General features: G+C 35.6%; 1 protein-coding gene across 1 annotated transcript in view; it reads right to left on the bottom strand.

Annotated features, from left to right (window-relative positions):
* The window catches only part of FRY (FRY microtubule binding protein), a 129,224-nt gene that overhangs the window by 17,324 nt on the left and 93,864 nt on the right, over positions 1-18,036 (bottom strand). The window contains exons 47-54 of the mRNA XM_010728931.3: positions 17,711-17,890; positions 16,529-16,690; positions 15,730-15,804; positions 14,528-14,698; positions 8,808-9,008; positions 8,135-8,296; positions 4,850-5,013; positions 3,528-3,717 (exon numbers count right to left, since the gene is read on the bottom strand). Coding sequence (XP_010727233.2) covers positions 3,528-3,717; positions 4,850-5,013; positions 8,135-8,296; positions 8,808-9,008; positions 14,528-14,698; positions 15,730-15,804; positions 16,529-16,690; positions 17,711-17,890 — 1,305 coding nt within the window. The remainder of the gene's footprint in view (positions 1-3,527; positions 3,718-4,849; positions 5,014-8,134; positions 8,297-8,807; positions 9,009-14,527; positions 14,699-15,729; positions 15,805-16,528; positions 16,691-17,710; positions 17,891-18,036) is intronic.

Genomic DNA, 18,036 nt, shown 5'->3' on the forward strand with positions numbered 1-18,036 from the left:
ATTTGTTCAGAACAAATCATATCAAACAAGTTAGCTTCCACAAAGAGATTAAACATTCTATTAGGAGAAACAATTGATATGTTCTATATTAATGTATTTACTGTCTTAGGTAGAAAAAATGGGTCTATAGGTAACCAGGTATGTAAAACCATACTCAGAAGTTAATTATATACAGTTCACTGTCCAATTCAAAAGATAAATCGAGTAGGATTCCACTGGGATCTGTCTCGGCACTACCCAAATCATTAATGAAAACACTGAATAATGGAACAAGCAACATGCTTATTAAATGCAGAGATGGTTGAACTGTGGGGTCTGAAAGCAATTTGGGAGCTAGGATTATAATTCACATTGATCTTGGCAGACTGGTAAAATAGTGCAGGGAAACAAAGGACAAGGCTGTACTCAGAAACAATCACAGTGCACATTCACGATGAAGAGTAGGCAGGAGGGCAAAGCTCTGTAGAAGAAGATCTGCCTATTAGATTGGCTTACAAGCAAAAAATGAATTAACTGTATCCTACAGTAAAGCAATTATCAGAGAGATACAAGATTTTACACAGGAATAGCTTCTACAGAACATCTAATCCAATTCTCGTTATTGCTGGTAAGAACTTAGGCCAAAGTAACGAACCTGCTCTTGCTTTTCGAGGAATACACAGACTTACTGAAGAAAGCCCATAGCAACATCTAGAAGTTTAGAAAATATGACTTATGGTGATGGTTGAAGTTAAGAACTGAAGTTAAATAAGACAAGATTGGTATAGGTGAAGTCATGACAATGGTCCTCACCTATAAGCAGGAACTACAAAGAAAATAACGTATCACAGCAGGTAGAGCAAGAAATCATAGACGTAAAACAGAGGAAGAGGAGTTTTCAAGGAATAGGAAGAAGAATGAACAACATTGCCTAAAGATGTTGTGAGGCTTCATCTTAGCGTACAAGTTGAGAATAGTTCATACAAAGAAGCTTAAAAAAACATTTGACCAAGGTGAAAGTTGCAACCCCTAGCAAGATAAAGACTACAAACTCCTCAGTTTTCTTCCAGCACTCTATGAATGACTTTAAACAATCTCACTTTATTTCACAAACATAACTTTCTCAAAACATTTCAGCTTCATCAACAGCTGATAGTGTTAAGTAGCCAGACAAGATATTCCTTTACTGCATTCCTTTTCATATAATCTTGAAAGCATCGATCTATAGCTAAGAATGTAACAGACTTAAACAGAAAAGTTGTGAAGTATTAAAACTGCTAATGAAAGCATTTAGAAACTAAACATATATATATTACTTCAGTAATTATATTTATTTTGCAATTAAATAGACTATCAGTTCTATAACAAGTTATCTCAGCTATGTCCCTTTGGGTACAGATTACAGTGACTGAAATCTTTTGAGCAAGGCCTGAATGAGGTACATACATTTTAATAAATAAGACTATCAGGAGTAATAACGACAACATCATCATATTGTCATCATAGGCATATGCTTGCATTTTGTCGCTGTGTTTCATGTGAATGTGAGTAGTAAGAAAACATCCTCAGAAATTTTTCCTCTTAATCTGATATTTTTTCTTCTGGGAAGAAGATTTTTATTAACAAAAAGGCTCAACTGGGCAAACTACTTGCTGGCTGGCTCATAAATCTGCTTGTTTTGGAACTGCATGGTTTTCTGAAAGACATTGGATTTGACAGAAATCAAAGAGGCAGTTTAGAGCTGAGACCTGAAAGGATTATCCAGAGATCTCTGAGAATACGACCAGTTTACAGAAAAAGTACTTCAGTAGTTTCAGGAATTTTAAACAAGCTTAGTGTGTTGTGGGCAAACATCCAAGTTACCACTGACTTGATAAAGACCAAAACGTAGGTACCGTGGAAAACACACTTCCTTTGCTTCACCAAGTATTTAGTTGACAAACGCTCCAAATAAGGATTTTGTTTCACGGTTAAATATTTTGGCAGTACTCTGCATTCCAAGCCTTGCACATATTGGGCCTATTTCCGAAACTTCCTGGTGTTGAGGGTCAAAAATCTTTTAAGATCATGGATGAGTAGCAAAGTTTAATGGTGCCAACACAATGTAATTCCAGACAAGTTGGGATCTTATGAAAAAAAATCTGGGAAAATAACAGCTATTTTTGAAAAGTAAAAATGTATCTGTTACCCCATTTAGAAAATCCTGGTATCTTGATACTCTCAACACCTTAAGTTTTTTTATTTACTATTATCCATATTCTACTGTTACTGAAAAATCTTTCTTATCCAGTATCAGCTGAAAAAAATTAGTAGGTTATCTTTTGAAAATAGGAGAAACAGAACAGGTAATGCACTGTGTGCCAGGTTTTGGAGTTAAACAGGCACTTCAGAAGTAATTTCAGGTTTTGCATTACATGCTATTATATATTGTTTTAATTTTCAGCAGTGCACAACAGTTCCTTTTCACCCCTTCAAGGAAGAGAAAAAGGACAGCTCTCAAAACACTTGAACAGGGCTACTAACCCCTAAGACTGACGTAAAGGAAAAAGCTGAAATAAACATTATGAAGAACCACAGTTCTAATTTTCAAAGCTGACCCATCATGCACTTAAGTAAGCATTGAGATTTTTTTCAAACAGTCATTTATTACTGCTTAAATGAATGCTTATCTTTTTAGGTACCTCTATTTACAGTGGTGTAATTTTTAAAGGAGAGCACAGTGCACAGCTAAAAGACATAAAACTAACTCCAGAGGAAATAGGATGGAGAAGAGAGTCCTAAGTTTTGATGTTTCTTTTTTGTAAGGACAGTTTCAATACATTAAAAGATCTCAAGATGGTGTATTTATTAGCAGAGTACCCATTGCTAAAACAGTTGCTAAAAACAATAGCATACTCTGAGACCACATGTAATTTAATTCTGCATGAAATTACCTGGCTGCTGTGTATACTGCTGCCTCTTATAAAGCAGGAGAAACCATAAAAAAAAGCTTAAGAACTAATTACATACAAACTAGATAGTGGTTCCTTAGAACAGATCATATATTTTACCCCTTTTTTCTAATCTGTCTGCATGATGCTTGTCTTTGTACATACACAGTTTTAGAATGGAGATCTATTTATAGTTTTTAGACTCATTTTCTGGAGTTCATGTTACACAATGGCAGCTAGATATTTCTATGCAAATGATTAGCTACAGAATATTTAATATCGCTGACATTTACAGTGGGCATTGTCAAATTACAACAGTTTAACAGTCCTTTGAGGTAAAAGGCTATTTCTAGCAATTTGTAAAGCATGGAAGAAAATACCCTTTAGAGTAGATCCACATTTTTTTTAGTGTTATTTTCAAGCCTTCAAGTATGAGATTTTTATTTTTGTATTATTTTTATGACTATAGAAGACAGTTCTACATGAAAATCTGGTATAATAATCGCACTTGAAAAACCTGAAAAACTATCCCTGTTAGTTCGTTACTACTACTGCCAAAAGCTGTCCCAGTAGCCATGCACAATCTACACATTTTTAATTTGTCTCTTGTTTTCTCACCTTAAACAGGGAAGAGAACACATGAAATGTATAAACTGCACAGGAACCATCAGAATCACACATGAGCTGGTTGATGTGACTACGCCAGGCTTCTTCTGCATCATCACATGCTGCTGGCTGAAATGCAGCAAGGATGGCAGAAAAAAATGGTGAGGGAGGAGGGGAGGCATTTCGATCAACATCTCCAAAACTAAAGGAGAAAAGAAAATAAACCGTGATGAAAGCAGAAGCGCAAGGAGGTGGCAGATAAAATACACTGTAAGAGAGAGAGGTTAAATCCCACGAGCAGTTACAGCATCTTTCTAAAAACACTCATGATCTTCCAAATTACTTTTGAATACTGGCAAGACTTCAGCCACAATGAAGTAAAATCTCCAAATCAGATTCCCTATCTTCAGAGCATTCAAATCTATATTACTTCACCTTGAAGTACCTACATTTTTTTATCATAGAATGGTTTGGAAAAGAAAGGCTGATATTTCACAGGAAGATAGAACTTAGGAGGAAAACACTTATTCTGAGAAAACTTGCTTACGTTAATGTACAGCAAAAGCTTGGAAAAGAATATCTTTGTGTATACAACAGTATACACTCTGACATGTTTGGTTTAACTCCACAAACAAAATGCATTCTTAACATGGAACAACATTCTTGTACTTCATGGAGAATTAAACAGGTTGACTCTTTTTTAAAAGGGTACTAAGCTACGTGCTCCTGTGTATTAGCCTTTGTGAGGGAGAAACACTCCTGCAGCTCCCAAGAACAGGAGTTGATTCTGAAAAAACCACTGCAGAGACAGAAGGCCTTTTTATGCCTTCCTACTGCTTTACTCTTCATAAATAGATACTGACTGCCGTCTAGCTCAGCATTCAAAGTCTGAAGGACCTGCACACAGCATGGAAAAATCTTGATGTCTTTGTGCAGCATTTGCTAGGGTCCATCCAATATCATCTGGAGGATTTCTGACAATATCGTAAACTCCTTATGATCCATAAGCAATGAATGCACGGATGATCTGTTGAACAGTTAACTAAGCAGTATTTCTGTTACTGCAAAACTTTAAAAAGTATTTTTCTCTTTAAATGAAATATATCATGTATAAAATGACTAACTGCATAGGTGTATGCACAATTTGTATCTTGTTTCTCCTACAAGAAAAACCTTGTTCTTTCTGTAGTTGTGTGATAATTATATTGATAATTTTATGCTTACCTTTCCAGTACCCAAATGATTAAGTTAATTAACATCTTGGTACCACTTTGTTGTACAGTGTAAGAGGATTTTTAGAAAATCCTCTTAGAAATAGCAGCATTTACAAGTACCTGGCAAGAGCAAATTGTTCCAGCCTGTCAACTTTCTCTTCAGTCTCTGTCATATCCAAACTGAGGCTATCACTGCATTCAAATGCTCCTGGGAGTTCATTTGTAGATGCTGAAAGCTCATCCTCATGGACTACTGTGTCTTGCTCTGCATGTATGGCTTCAACCTAGGGATGTGAACAATGATGTCTTAGAAAACTGCAAATTAAGAAGTTAATAACATTAAAACCTAGAAAGTACTTAATGAAAAATAAAACAACAGCATGTTAAATCACACAGATGTAAAGCTGCATAAAATAAAATAAGTGAATCGAGTTACACTTCTGTAATAAGGCTGTATCTGCTTAACTTGCTGTCTTGGAATAATTTATTTTTAAAGGTATTTCCTCAACTGAATTGCAAGAAATTTCAGATTTCAATACATTTGGCAACATAGCAAGGATGCATTTTTTTCAGGAAAACAATAGGGTTCCTGTTACTGTCAGGCTGTCCTTGTTAATTCTTACTTTATGGTGTCCGAGAGAGTATTAAAGACTCTCAAGATAGACTTAAAACAATCACTGTCTGGAACACTACATGCGTGTTTAGAATTTAGAATTATTCTTAGCATGTCGTGTTTATTCAGTAACTGCCATAGAAGAGGAAGCCAAAGCATTTACAGGCCAATAAGAGGATTATGCTTCTATCACTTCTTTTTTTTCTGTCCGTTAGTACCTAAAGCTAATGGACACATCTAATCACCTCTCTTGATTTCTTTTTGAAAGCTTTTCAATTTCTCTTATATTTTTACTCTGAACAAATTTTGTTTGAGTTTCAATCTTTTGCCTTTTGCCTATATCATCCACAACATCTCTGCAAAGCAGTGGTGGTTCAGATGATTCCAGCAAGGAGGTCATAAACTCTTTATCTTTTCTATTTGACATGACTCATAAAGGCAGATCTCCTGCACAGATGCACATATGCATGTACATGTGTGTTGGGAGCAAAAAAGATAGTAATATTCCTGAGTCCAAGACAGATAAAATGAACTGCAGCACAAACTGTTTATGCTTTATCAAGAAGGAGTTAGCATTAACCACTTTCAAACATGTTTGGATGGGATAGAATAAGGGAGGAAGAAAGAGGAAGCAAGCATTTCACACCCACTGGAGACCAATTCATTTTGCAAAAAGAAAAAAAGTGGACTCCAAAGATTCACGTAGGAATGGAATTCACACGTAGGATTGGAATACACTTCTAGAAATAGATGTGTTTCAGTAACTTGAAAAATATGTGTAATCTGAATCTGTGTATGCTCATAGCATTATTTAGCACTGACTTTTCATCTCTTACAAATAATATCTTAAATTATTGTAGTCACTATCTTTAGTAGAAAATAAGCTTAATTAACTTCTTCTCATTAATGATAACTCCTGGAATTTGGAAATAACCATTTCAGAATGCTTGCTTATTCTGCCTGTTGCTCTCATTTACTGCATGTATTTAAAAGCAGAAGCAATATTTTTGTATTTGATTATGATGCAGCAAGAAAACCTTTGTGTATAGCTCTAAAGAAGTAACAAGCATTTTCCTTTGCACTGCCGACATACCATCAGCATTCTGAAAATAAAAACTCAGACAAAAAAAAAGCATGAAGGGGTTCAGTTTTTATGTTACCAAATTAAGCAAAAATTACCTAGGTGCAATTTCAATTTTCTAACTAAAAATTGGATCACTTCTTCCTTAAAATAAACACCAAACTAGTTTTTCTGAGTAAAAATACAGAAGTATCTTTGAGGTGAAAAACACTGAGAAGGTGCACCGTGTAAAGTTTATCAATTCATACATCCTTATAACATTGGTAAAGCCTTATTACCTTGGGTTATGTACACTTCAGAATCCCCAACCTGTCTCAGGATGAGTTGAATTTGCTTGTCAACCTTGCAAGAAACTCTGCTGCAATTTTCCATCCTTTACTTTTTTACCTTTTCCAAAGCTTTTCAATTTTGCTGAACACTGGTGCACGGCTATTAGGGCATTAAATCAATAACTACAACATCAGGATGGACATGATTAGTCACACCTGCAAACATACCCATTCTGACCGCAGCTTCCTGAACTGAAATTCCGCCAACTTCTGCTGCTCATAGTTGTTACATGATAATCTGTCTACCAGCAACTGTTTTGACAAATGATAACCAGTTTATCTGTTCCACAACCATTATCTTAAGAAGTTCCTCTCCTCCCTGATTCTTAACTGCTTTTTCCTCCTCCAGTCCTTTCTTCCTCCTAGGGAAGTTTCTAGCACAAAGAATTTGTTCAATACTCAACACAATTCCAACCTATGTCTTATTCTCTAGAATTCTAGTTTCCGTAACTTCTCTTATATGCAGCATCAGCAGTACTGTATCAATTATTTGTGCGGCTGCATGTAAAAGAGATCAAAGGGAAGAAAAGGAATGAAAGCTGATGATTACACAAGTCAACTATCCTCCTCTGTCACACTCTCTTACACTGCTTTCTTGCAGAAGACATTCCAACTCAAACACCGAAGAGAAAGCTTTAGTGATAAGGTGGAAGTGTTATAAAGCCCAAATAAAACCCATCCAGATTACATTTCTGTAAAGACAGTGTTCACCTGAGCTCCCATAAACAGAAGTATTATCAAATAGAAAATGAAAGAAAGTGCACCCACACTCACTATCATTTACCAACCTTACATTATGTTTGTCCTCTGATTCAAGTGTCTGAAATAAACTGTACTGAACATGGCTCTTTTATCCTTGCAAATCCTGCTGCCTCCCTCCCTCCAAGATGGCTTAGTATTATGGTCATGAATTTAAAATTTCTGAGTGTCTGCCAAAAGGCAAGAACTGAATCCAGTGCACATAACCGTACAATAGGTTCCCACATACAAAAAAATCCCAGTGACTACAAGCATACACCCACCCCATGAGCTAGCTTTTAAATTGGCACGAAGAACAAAAGAGCATTCCCTTAGAGCTGTGACTTGTAAACACTTCATGAATTCATCTTCTAATGAGTTAGTAGCATCTTGATGAATATATAGTGCAATATCCCCAAGAAACAATAAGTATAATCTTTTAATAAAGAAATTGTAAACAAAATAGAAAGGTTACGAATGTGCCCAACCATATATATGTACTATATGAAGCCATTACATACAGAAAGTCAGAATGTACTTGCTTTCACAGATCAAACTCTTCATGACATTACATGCAAAATAAACTTGAAAAAATTATACATGAAATCCATTGTAGTTGGAAAAGGAAGTAAAAATTTATCAACCTTGGATCCTTCAGGCACTTGGAGATTATTCATATCAGGCAAAGACACGTCAAAGCTAGATGTTCCTATATTAAAATGATGAGGGTCTGCTGAGGCTGTGTCACATGACGTAGAAAGTGAGTCAATGTGGTTTGTATCCTCTGATGGGGAAAGATTTATAATCTGTTCGAAAAACAACAAAAGGACAGAAGAATTGAGTACACAGCTACCTATCGCTTAGCTTTTATGAACATGCAGAGTAGACATTATATTAAATGGCAGTAACGGAGGCTCTTTCAGTTTGTACATGCAGACATATTACAAACTATATTGGAAAAAGTGCATGCAAACATCTTAGAAGTGAACAATGAAAACTGGACACAATTTACAAAACTGGAGTCTTCTCCTATTTCTGTAAGTATTAAATACATCAGGAAGATTTACTACTGGCCATTAATGAAAAATAGACATATTAATTTGTGGAAAAAAGGTTATCTAATCAGATGTGAACCTTCCTATGTTTTGAACTTTACATTAAGTCTTGCATACGTATGTAAATAAGGAAGAAGCAAGCAGTGAATGTCATCCCCCACTGTCAGATATTAAGACTGCACCTGAATGAGAGGAAACTAAAAGCCCAGCTTATTTACAAACACAATCCTACCTACTGTTAAATTTCAATTTAGCAACTTACTAGGTCTGAGTTCTCCAAGATCTGGCTGGTGGTCAGGTCCTCCTCCTCTGATGACTCCTCGGAGTCCTCATGGTTCATTTTGTTCAGGCTGGGCGTGCTCCCAGAAAGCTGGCTCTCCTCCAGCAGCTGCATGTCACACTTGTCCAGGCTGTCCAGAGACCGTCTCCGTACTCCCCAGTTGAAGTTGTCCATGCTCTCTCCCTGAAATTGGATATAGGGTCAGCTTCCTTCATTTGAAACTCATTATATAAAAAAATTAATAATTAGCTCAAAGTTAGGTTGATAAATGTTTTTATGTAAAAATATAATACACATTTGATATAAACATTATTTTGTTAAGCCATAATGTAACAGGAGCATTTAAAATTTTCCAGTGCTTCACCTGCAGGTAAGAGCAGAAGCATGGAAATGAAAGTTAAATGAAGAGTCATTCTTTTCAGTATTAGATATTTTTCATGCATTTGCCAAATTAAGAATTTGATTTGTAAGTCCACGTATACACACACCTCAATACCATAGAGCAATGACAGGCAAAAGAAAAGTTCTGAAGCAATTTTAAGGGGTTTTTCCAATGATGTTTAAAAGTATTAGGAGCACAGGTCATAGCAATGTTTCAATTGTGAAACATATGCTAAAGACTTTTCATCCTTCTGTACATACATAACCACAGTGATGAGTTAAGGTAGATTTGAATGTACTCCTACAGCACGCAAAATATAACAGTAAAGCAGCAAACATTTTGAACTTTTTTATGATTCTAGACTCACATGGCTTATTTCACTTATTTGAACTACTTGAAACTACACTTCAAAAGTATAGCATTAACTAACATTTCTTGATAATATCAGTTTTTTTAAAAAGGATACTGTCAAATGGACCAAACATTTTGTATAAACTCTTAATTTCAATCCCCCGTACATTTATATAAACTGAGTGCATTAATCAAATTGCATAACCACTTATTAGGATGGTCAACTGGTACAAAGGTCACTTAATTTCTTTTCTGTATAAAAATGACAAATAGTTTGCTACCATTTTTCTGATTACTTCAGGTATTTCACAGAAACCAGACCAAGTCTGGCCATGTTCCTGTCCAGCAATGTGGGAGCATCTGCAGCTGCTCCTGCCATGGACCACATGAGCTTTGGAAACAATAGAAGGTTTACACAAGAAGCATCCAGCAACAGGTTTGGATTTCTCTAGGTGAAAACCTGCAACGTCACATAACATAGGAAGGGAATTTACAAAGAAAGGAAACATTTACTAAAGTTGAGTGCTGGTTTCTTAAAACAGGATTTTTAAAGTACCAACACTCTTAAACAAACGTACCAACTGCTGAAAATTCAAGTTGGCAGTGATCTTTTAAATATGAACCTTCTGAATTTAAAAAAATATATAGTTCTGCCTAAAAATCATAAGCATTGGCAAATCACTGATTACAGAAGAGCTATATCCTATGCTCATGAAGATTGAAACTATGTACAATCACAGAAAAAATACGGTCTGAGTTCAGTGAGGTACTTCAGCAGATATCTGATTTTAAACACTTGAGTAATCCATGTTCAGGGCTCAGACATTTCCTGAAACGGGTGCCCTGAACTGCAATGTGCAATTAATTCTACAGTGACCTCACTTCCTTAACAATCAACTGACAGACTGCACAAATAGATCTTACTTTGCACCACTGCCCTGTAATTCAAGGAGCTCTGGAAAATGACTGGAAATAGGAAAAGCTCAGTTATATGACACTCTGCTTGCTTTTCATGAACAAGTAGTAGGTAAAAAGAGAAACACATTTTTGGAGAAAAAAAAGAATCCAAAAATGCAAAAACTGCAATCTATAAGAGCATGTTGTACTAAAGAATGCACTACACTGAAGAGCAAATCATAAATAATTTGCTATGAAGCCTGACACATTTATTAGAAGAACCCTGTCTTTTCATCCTGAGACACAGCAATTTTATGCAGGAAGGGCACAAAAACTAAGATGTAAAAAATTAGATCTCTAACTCATAGAAATTGCTGTGCAGTTCCCAAGTACTTATTTTAACAAATTCCTTGGCAACTCATCCTCCTCCATTAAAGGCCGGAGGATACATGCAGCAATGGGACATTCTGCATAGAAACATGAGTGAATAATAAGTAACAAAGCAAAATCTATGAGCAAGCAAAGATGACCATTATTACAACCGGATCCTCAGTGTTGAGGACAGCTATCAATGAACTTTTCAGCCCACGTCTGTGGGCCTATTTCCTGTTCTGTTGTTCTTCTACAATGTGTTTAAAAAGGAAGCCAACACAAAAAAGAGAAAAGAAGGGCATGCTATTAGAAGTGGGGAATTAATTAAAAGGAAGAGAAAAAGATAAGAGATGAAATAACCCACAGTTTTTGGGTTAGCATAACCTTGCTACAGGGGCATCTAGAATCATACTGAATTTATACAGGAGGTCAGCATGTGTACTGAGATGGACTAGGTTTTGTGGTCTGAAGCAGTGCTTACTTCACAGCAAACAAGCAGGAAGGAAGGTGTATTTGAGAGGATGCTCACTTTAATCTACAGCTTGAGTGAAGATATCTCCTATCTGACAAAACCACCAGAAAAAGAATCACTTACAGATGTGTTTCACTGGCAGTGAGCAGCTCTTACATTGAACGTTCCTCAATCACTGCCCTCGAGTACAGGAGCAGACTGGCCGTGGCAGCCACTTTAAGCATTACCACAACCCAAGGGAAGGGGCGGCACGGAAAGGACACTGAAAAGGGATGTAGCCCAGGGTAGAGGAGAGTAGTGCTATCTCCTTCATAAAGCCAGTAAGAATCATAGAAAACTTATTTCCTAAGGTTTTACCATATGTAATGGCACTGTACGCAGAGTTAATGGACTAACACAAATACTGAGGATGTAGGCAAATGTACTGTGTGGAAGAGTATGGCAGCACTCCCATATCACTGTATCTTCTAATGCACAGGTATTTTGAGACAAAGATATTTCTAGGGGTTGTTTTTGAATATCGTAACTGATATTCAAGATATAAGAAACATATATGCAAAATACCGTTGTTAATTTTTTGTCAAATCCCTTCTATAATTCATTCAAATTCTGTGTCATTGCAGCCCCCTCTATATATGAAATGCACTGCAGTTCACAAACAAACAAACACTGATGCGCCTTTTCAGTTTTCTTCACAGATTCCAGAAAAGGTGGTAGGAGTATGCAGCTGAATTAAATTAAGTTGTATGAACTGATTTATTCTCACTGCCAATAATCTACGCTTTCTGAAAAGGTCTCAAGTATCACCTTTCATGAGATGCTAACAGAAGCCAACATACTACAACTGAAAGGTTGGGAATTCTTTTGTTTGCACATAATACTTATACATTATACTTATCAACAAAAATGCTGATTCTAGAATTAAGAAAGTTTAAAATTTGTCAAGAACATGTTAAAAAAAAAAAACTTAAAATAGAAGCAGAATGTAATTTAAAACTAATTTTGTGAAAGAAAATAAAAAGTAATTCTAACAAAAGACAAAAATGAAGCACCTGTCAGAAGGACAGGCACACATCTGCCCACCCACCCATACACACAAGAGGGGGAGGGCAACAACAAAACTACAAGATTATTTTATAATACAAATTTGCAAGAAGGCATAAACATATACTAGCACATCTGAGTTCAAGTAGCATTCTTACCTGAAGTTCCTGGGTAGCAGATATAACAGATAGAAAAACAAATAGAAAGAATCTATGTAAAATTACTGTATTAAAGACATCATAGACAAACATTTGCCTACAGTTTTAACTAATGTCATTAAAAAAAAAATATTTCAACTCTTCGGCCTTATCTTTTAAGTTTGAAAACATTCACTAACTGTTTTCACATCTTTATTAAGTTTCAAAAAAGTTCATTTTGTGATCAGGGGGTGATAAAAGCATCACTGACCTGTTTAAATTGTAACTTTTTTTTTTTTTTGCTCTTGCTAGTTTAAGTTTTTCCAACACTTTTTTTATTAATGTTTATTAATCAATTAAATTCAGATCCGATTTCCCTTGAGTCATTAGAGATACAGATTCTACCAGGTCTGAATTTGGCTGAAGTACCAATTTCAGCAGAACACTGGTAAATGAGATTGGAATCTAGACCTTGGAATACAATCCATGGCAATTTCCAAATTGCCTTATGTAAAGGACCACATTTTTAGTTCTACTTCGCATAAAACTAGAACAGTTTAGTATCTTATTCACAGCCAACTTAAGATAATTAATATATTTAGGCTTCAGACTTGAAGTCAGCCACATATAAAGAATAAATCTCTGTAGGATCACAGTCCATGAAGGTGCACTGTTGGACAGGAATTATTATGTGTAATTATACATAATTACACATATGCTTTTAACTGAAGAGAATGAAGAAATTCCTACGTATCACCCATTGGACAAACAGTTATTGTATGATAATTAGTCCCGATCTCTTGTAATATCTTGAAAGCATTTAAGACACAGAAACAATTGCAGCTGGTACACACTGACAAAGGAACCCCGCATTGCTGTTTTTTATTGCTGTTTTTTATTACTGTTTGGAAAATAAAGCTCTTCCATAATACTTAGTTAACCTACTTTCAACTAATGATGTCACTTGTTTTTTAATTTAATTTTTTGTTGAGCAAAGCAATGGACAGCTGTGATCTTAAATTACATTTTCATATGGAGATTCCTGACCATAAATAAGGACTCTGTGACATCTCCTTCCATTCATTCATCCTTTCTTTCACTGGAAAATAAGTTAAATTCAGATGCGAGTTCAGAGTTGAGGGGTCAGTTTATCTTAAATAATTCTAGTAGTGGAAAAATCTGATTATTTCTTCTTGTACATGTTTTTCTCAAGGCCAAGAGTGATGCCTAAGAATACTCAAGTTAAAATCCATGTCCAGATTATGATAAAACAATTGGTTAAACAGTTAAGTTATATGAACATTTGCACTCTTCAAAAGAGTTATTAATTCCAGAACATTTAAATAGCAACAAAACTGTTAGAGATGTTTGGCACCCAAATACAAAGATACACTTCAAATTTTATATAAGCAAAGGTAAAGGGTGCAGCACCCCAAATTTCAGCACTTTTTCAACTTCTTCACTTGTTTAGGTACAGACAATCTGACCTGTGAAGACTTGACCTGGTCCTCCAGGCTTTTGTTTTGCTTCTGTATGAAATGATGAAACCACTGACAGTGTCAGCAGAATGAGAGGTACATCTCTCTAAGTATTAGTGATTTCGTCAGCAGTTGTAGGAGTACCAACAACCCGAAGGCCTGAATTCATATTTTGGAGGGTTATTCATGAACCAACAGATTTGGAACAATTTTATGCTTTTTTAAATCTCAAAATACAACTTGTTAACAATTTATACCTTTAAAATTGTGTTTAAAATAAACTGACTTAAAAGTGAGCTCACTTAAAAGGTATTAGAACAGAGGCTTTATCTTCTAGTAACAGTTCTGCAGTGTTTCCTAAAGTTGACTCAAAAAGGAAGGGTGTGGTAGCCTGTTACTGTTATGCTACTGAAATAAACAGTAAGTGAACATTATAAATAATCTCAACACAAAATGAAGTTTATAGTTATACAGCTGAAGCTTTATATTACAAGAGGACTACAGCTTTTAGTACAAATAATATAGAAGTATTTTAATAAAAAAGATGTTTCAGATAAAATATACTGTACCTCCCCATCTTCCAGCTCAACATCTAGGAAATCGAAGTCCCTAAAGACTCTGAATTGTTGTTCACTGTTTGAATCATCCATATTCTCCTGCTCCCTTGCTCCGTCTTCTGAGGACACCAAGCTCGTCTGGTGCTCAATCAAATCCAAATCACCACAGGAAGAAAAAATCACCTACAATTCAAAGGATTTCTCGTTACAAACTGTTCCCTCTGGTTGTTTCTTCCTAAAAGCTGTAATTGGTTATTCAGAAGGCTGTATTTCCAGTACACACCTAATTCCTTCACTGAGTATTTTTAGAACACTCTTTATTATTTATGTTGGACAGGTGCCTTCAGATTAAACTTGTACAAAGAAATAACTTCATACTGCAGGAACACGTCCAAGAATATTACAGCTACCTCCTAATGGCCGCAGATTGATGTTGCCTGAAATGTTTGTATACATTTGCAGGAACAATACTCAGAGAACTTTGCAACACAAATACTGTCAATGGAATGAGACAATAATAATAATAAAAAAACTAGTTAAGAATGATGTTTAAAATCTGTCAAGATTAGAAATACAACAAGCGATAATTTTTCCTTTTTTACTAAAAACAATTATACATGCAATTTAGTTGTGAAAATGCCCCTGCCTTGTAGAAATGGAAGATCTGTTCATCAGAATACAACTGATATATAAACTATATTCAAAAGAGGGTTTAGAAATTTTCTTTTTCTGTAGAAAATATTTAATAATTATTTCAAGAATGTCCTACCTTAGATGATCTATTGTCTGTTTCTTAACACAAGACAATATTAACTTTTAAAAAGTGAAGTTATAAGTACTGTCTAACAGAAAAATCAGACTCCACCTCAGCTTTAATTCTGTGATTCGATTATGTACTTTATAAAGGCTATATATTGGTAATACCAGAGGTCATTACTCTACACACTTAGCTGCCATACATCAAACTTCTAGCAACACATCCCTCTCCACAAAAAGTCATATAGCTCTGTAAGTAAATCATCCTTAAGTGAGAAGGCCATTCACCCAATGGCCAGTACACTGAGAAATGCAGTATGAGCCAATGTAAACCAGAATGATTGCAGTATGATATTAAATTATACAAATCAGATCAACAGCACTGGGAAATATAGTTCTTCGCGTTTAAAGTTCTGGGCATGAAGATATACAGAAATGGTCAACAGAAGGCGACTTACTGAAGGGTTTTTACTCAGTCCAACTTCCTGACCACACAGAGAAAGGACGTGTACCAGCTTTTCCTTTGTCCTTTTCTAGAAAACAAGACATTTCTCAAGTTAGCATTTTCTAAGCCTCTCATTGTTCTGGTGGCTAGAAATAACATTAAAAATTTATAAAGAACCAACCAACAGTTCAGTCATTCAGTGCTCTCAGAGCAACTGTACATACAAGGAAAAATAAAAATAGCTCTTAATTATTTTAGTGCTTATTATTTTTAAATTAGCCTCGTAAGCCTAATAGCAAAACATTAGATCCTGTGGATAACTTCAGAAAGGACAGTTAAGGAGTTTGCAATTAAGCACGTATATAATTATGTTCTGCAAAAGGGCTGAGTCATTCCTATATAATTTGCTATGTTAAAAACAAAACCACAAAAAAAACCCAATCCATTAAATATATTTATTATGCATAGTTTTAACTTGCAGCTAGACATAATCAGTAACATAATCAAATATCACTTTTAGGAACGTTGTTCCAAGGAATTCTTTTTATATATTTTCCAAGAAAACAACACTTAGAAAATAGCACTTGCTGTCTGTCTGCTCTCCTCGCTGAGCTCACCCATCAGTTGAGTCATCTGACACTGAGGTCTACAGGTTAAAAGAATGCCGTATAGAAACAAAACATAACTCAGTTCATTTCTGAATCCTAGAGAGATATTTAGCACACACAGCCAGCCTGGAATCCAATTTGTGTTAATTCAACTGCTCCAAGTGCAACTATTAAGGAATAGTGGGCTATTTTAAAGGAGTTTACCTGAGAGTACTGTGGTCTCTTCCAGCTCACAGGAACAAGGACATTGGAGTTAGATCCTGATGAGGTTGAAGAAGTGCTTCGGGTGACAGCCATTGCCCTGGGTTTACCATCTCGTCCAGAAGAACTTTGCAGCTCATCGTACCGCCTCCCAATAATTGGAGTCTTAAACAGAGAGTAAATATCCACTAATACAATGCAGTGCTCCAGGAGGAACTTAAAATGGGGCCTATCACTTCAGTTGCAGGTAAAGATTGCTCCGAACATCACAAGCATGGGTGAAAAAAGGAATGTAGCAAATTTCATGTCACTTGGTACGTGCATTACTTTACACTGTGAACTCTCAGTAGCTGTTGCCATCCCTAGTAGCTTGTGCTTGAATTCAAAAATAGCTAACATTCAAAGAAACTGTCAAAACATTTTATAACATAAGAAGTAACCCAAAAATCTGCAATTTCAACAATAAAACCTGAAAGTTTATGAAATTTATTTCAAATCCAGATTAAGATTACTGAGCAGTCTGGCCCCATTTTAATGCACAATGAAATTCTTCCTTGGATTCATGACAGCTCAGCATTTACTAGAAATTTCATGTTCCTACATGAAAAAAAAAAAAAGAAGACCTTTATAACAATATTCTCACTGTTACCTACACAAAGAAATCTATAATGCCACAAGCAATCATGCAGATTCATAACTATAACTTGAATGATTTCCCATTAAAGTCAGTAAGACCATTCAATTCTACAAAATTGAAAGGTATACAGGATCTTTAGGATAATCACTCCTGTAAAAGAGTTCAAATTATCTCTTCTATTATAGAATTACCCAGGTTGGAAAAGACCTGCAAGATTATCCTGTCCAACAACCCAACTACCACCATTATTTCCCCTAAACCATGTCCCTCAGTACAACATCTAAATGTTTCTCGAACGCCTCTGGGGATGGTGACTCCACCACCTCCCTGGGCAGCTCCTTCCAACACCTGACCACTTTTGGAGGAGTTTTTCCTAACGCCCAACCTGAATTTCCCTTGGCACAACTTAAGGCCATTCTCTCTAGTCCTATTGTTAGTTTCCTTTATTTCACAACTTCTCTGATTTCTTAAGGAGCTACAACTTGATTAAGGAACTACTGAATGACAAGATTCACCAAGGTGTTAAGCAGCAGAATTACAAGAAGTACCTCTGAAATATCAAAGTGAAACTCTAACGTCTTCCCTGGCAGCTCTTTGGAAGCACTGTTCCACACTCGATGAATTTCCATTTTTGAAAGATCATTGTGTTGATATGATGGTAGAACTAAACTGGCGGAACGAGAAACTACCAGCTTCAGGATATTCAAAGCTTCTCTCCAGTGAATGCTCTAGAAAGAGATATATTTAATCAGCAAATGAAAGATTCACATATTTTCATAACTATTTACAATTTACAGTCATATTTTTTACACATAATAAGAATGTGGACTTGGAATAATACTGTTTTTTCTCTGTCTTGTTCACTGACTAAATA

The sequence above is a fragment of the Meleagris gallopavo genome, chromosome 1 (genome assembly GCF_000146605.3).
Source record: "Meleagris gallopavo isolate NT-WF06-2002-E0010 breed Aviagen turkey brand Nicholas breeding stock chromosome 1, Turkey_5.1, whole genome shotgun sequence".
In the NCBI taxonomy this organism is placed as follows: Eukaryota; Metazoa; Chordata; class Aves; order Galliformes; family Phasianidae; genus Meleagris; species Meleagris gallopavo.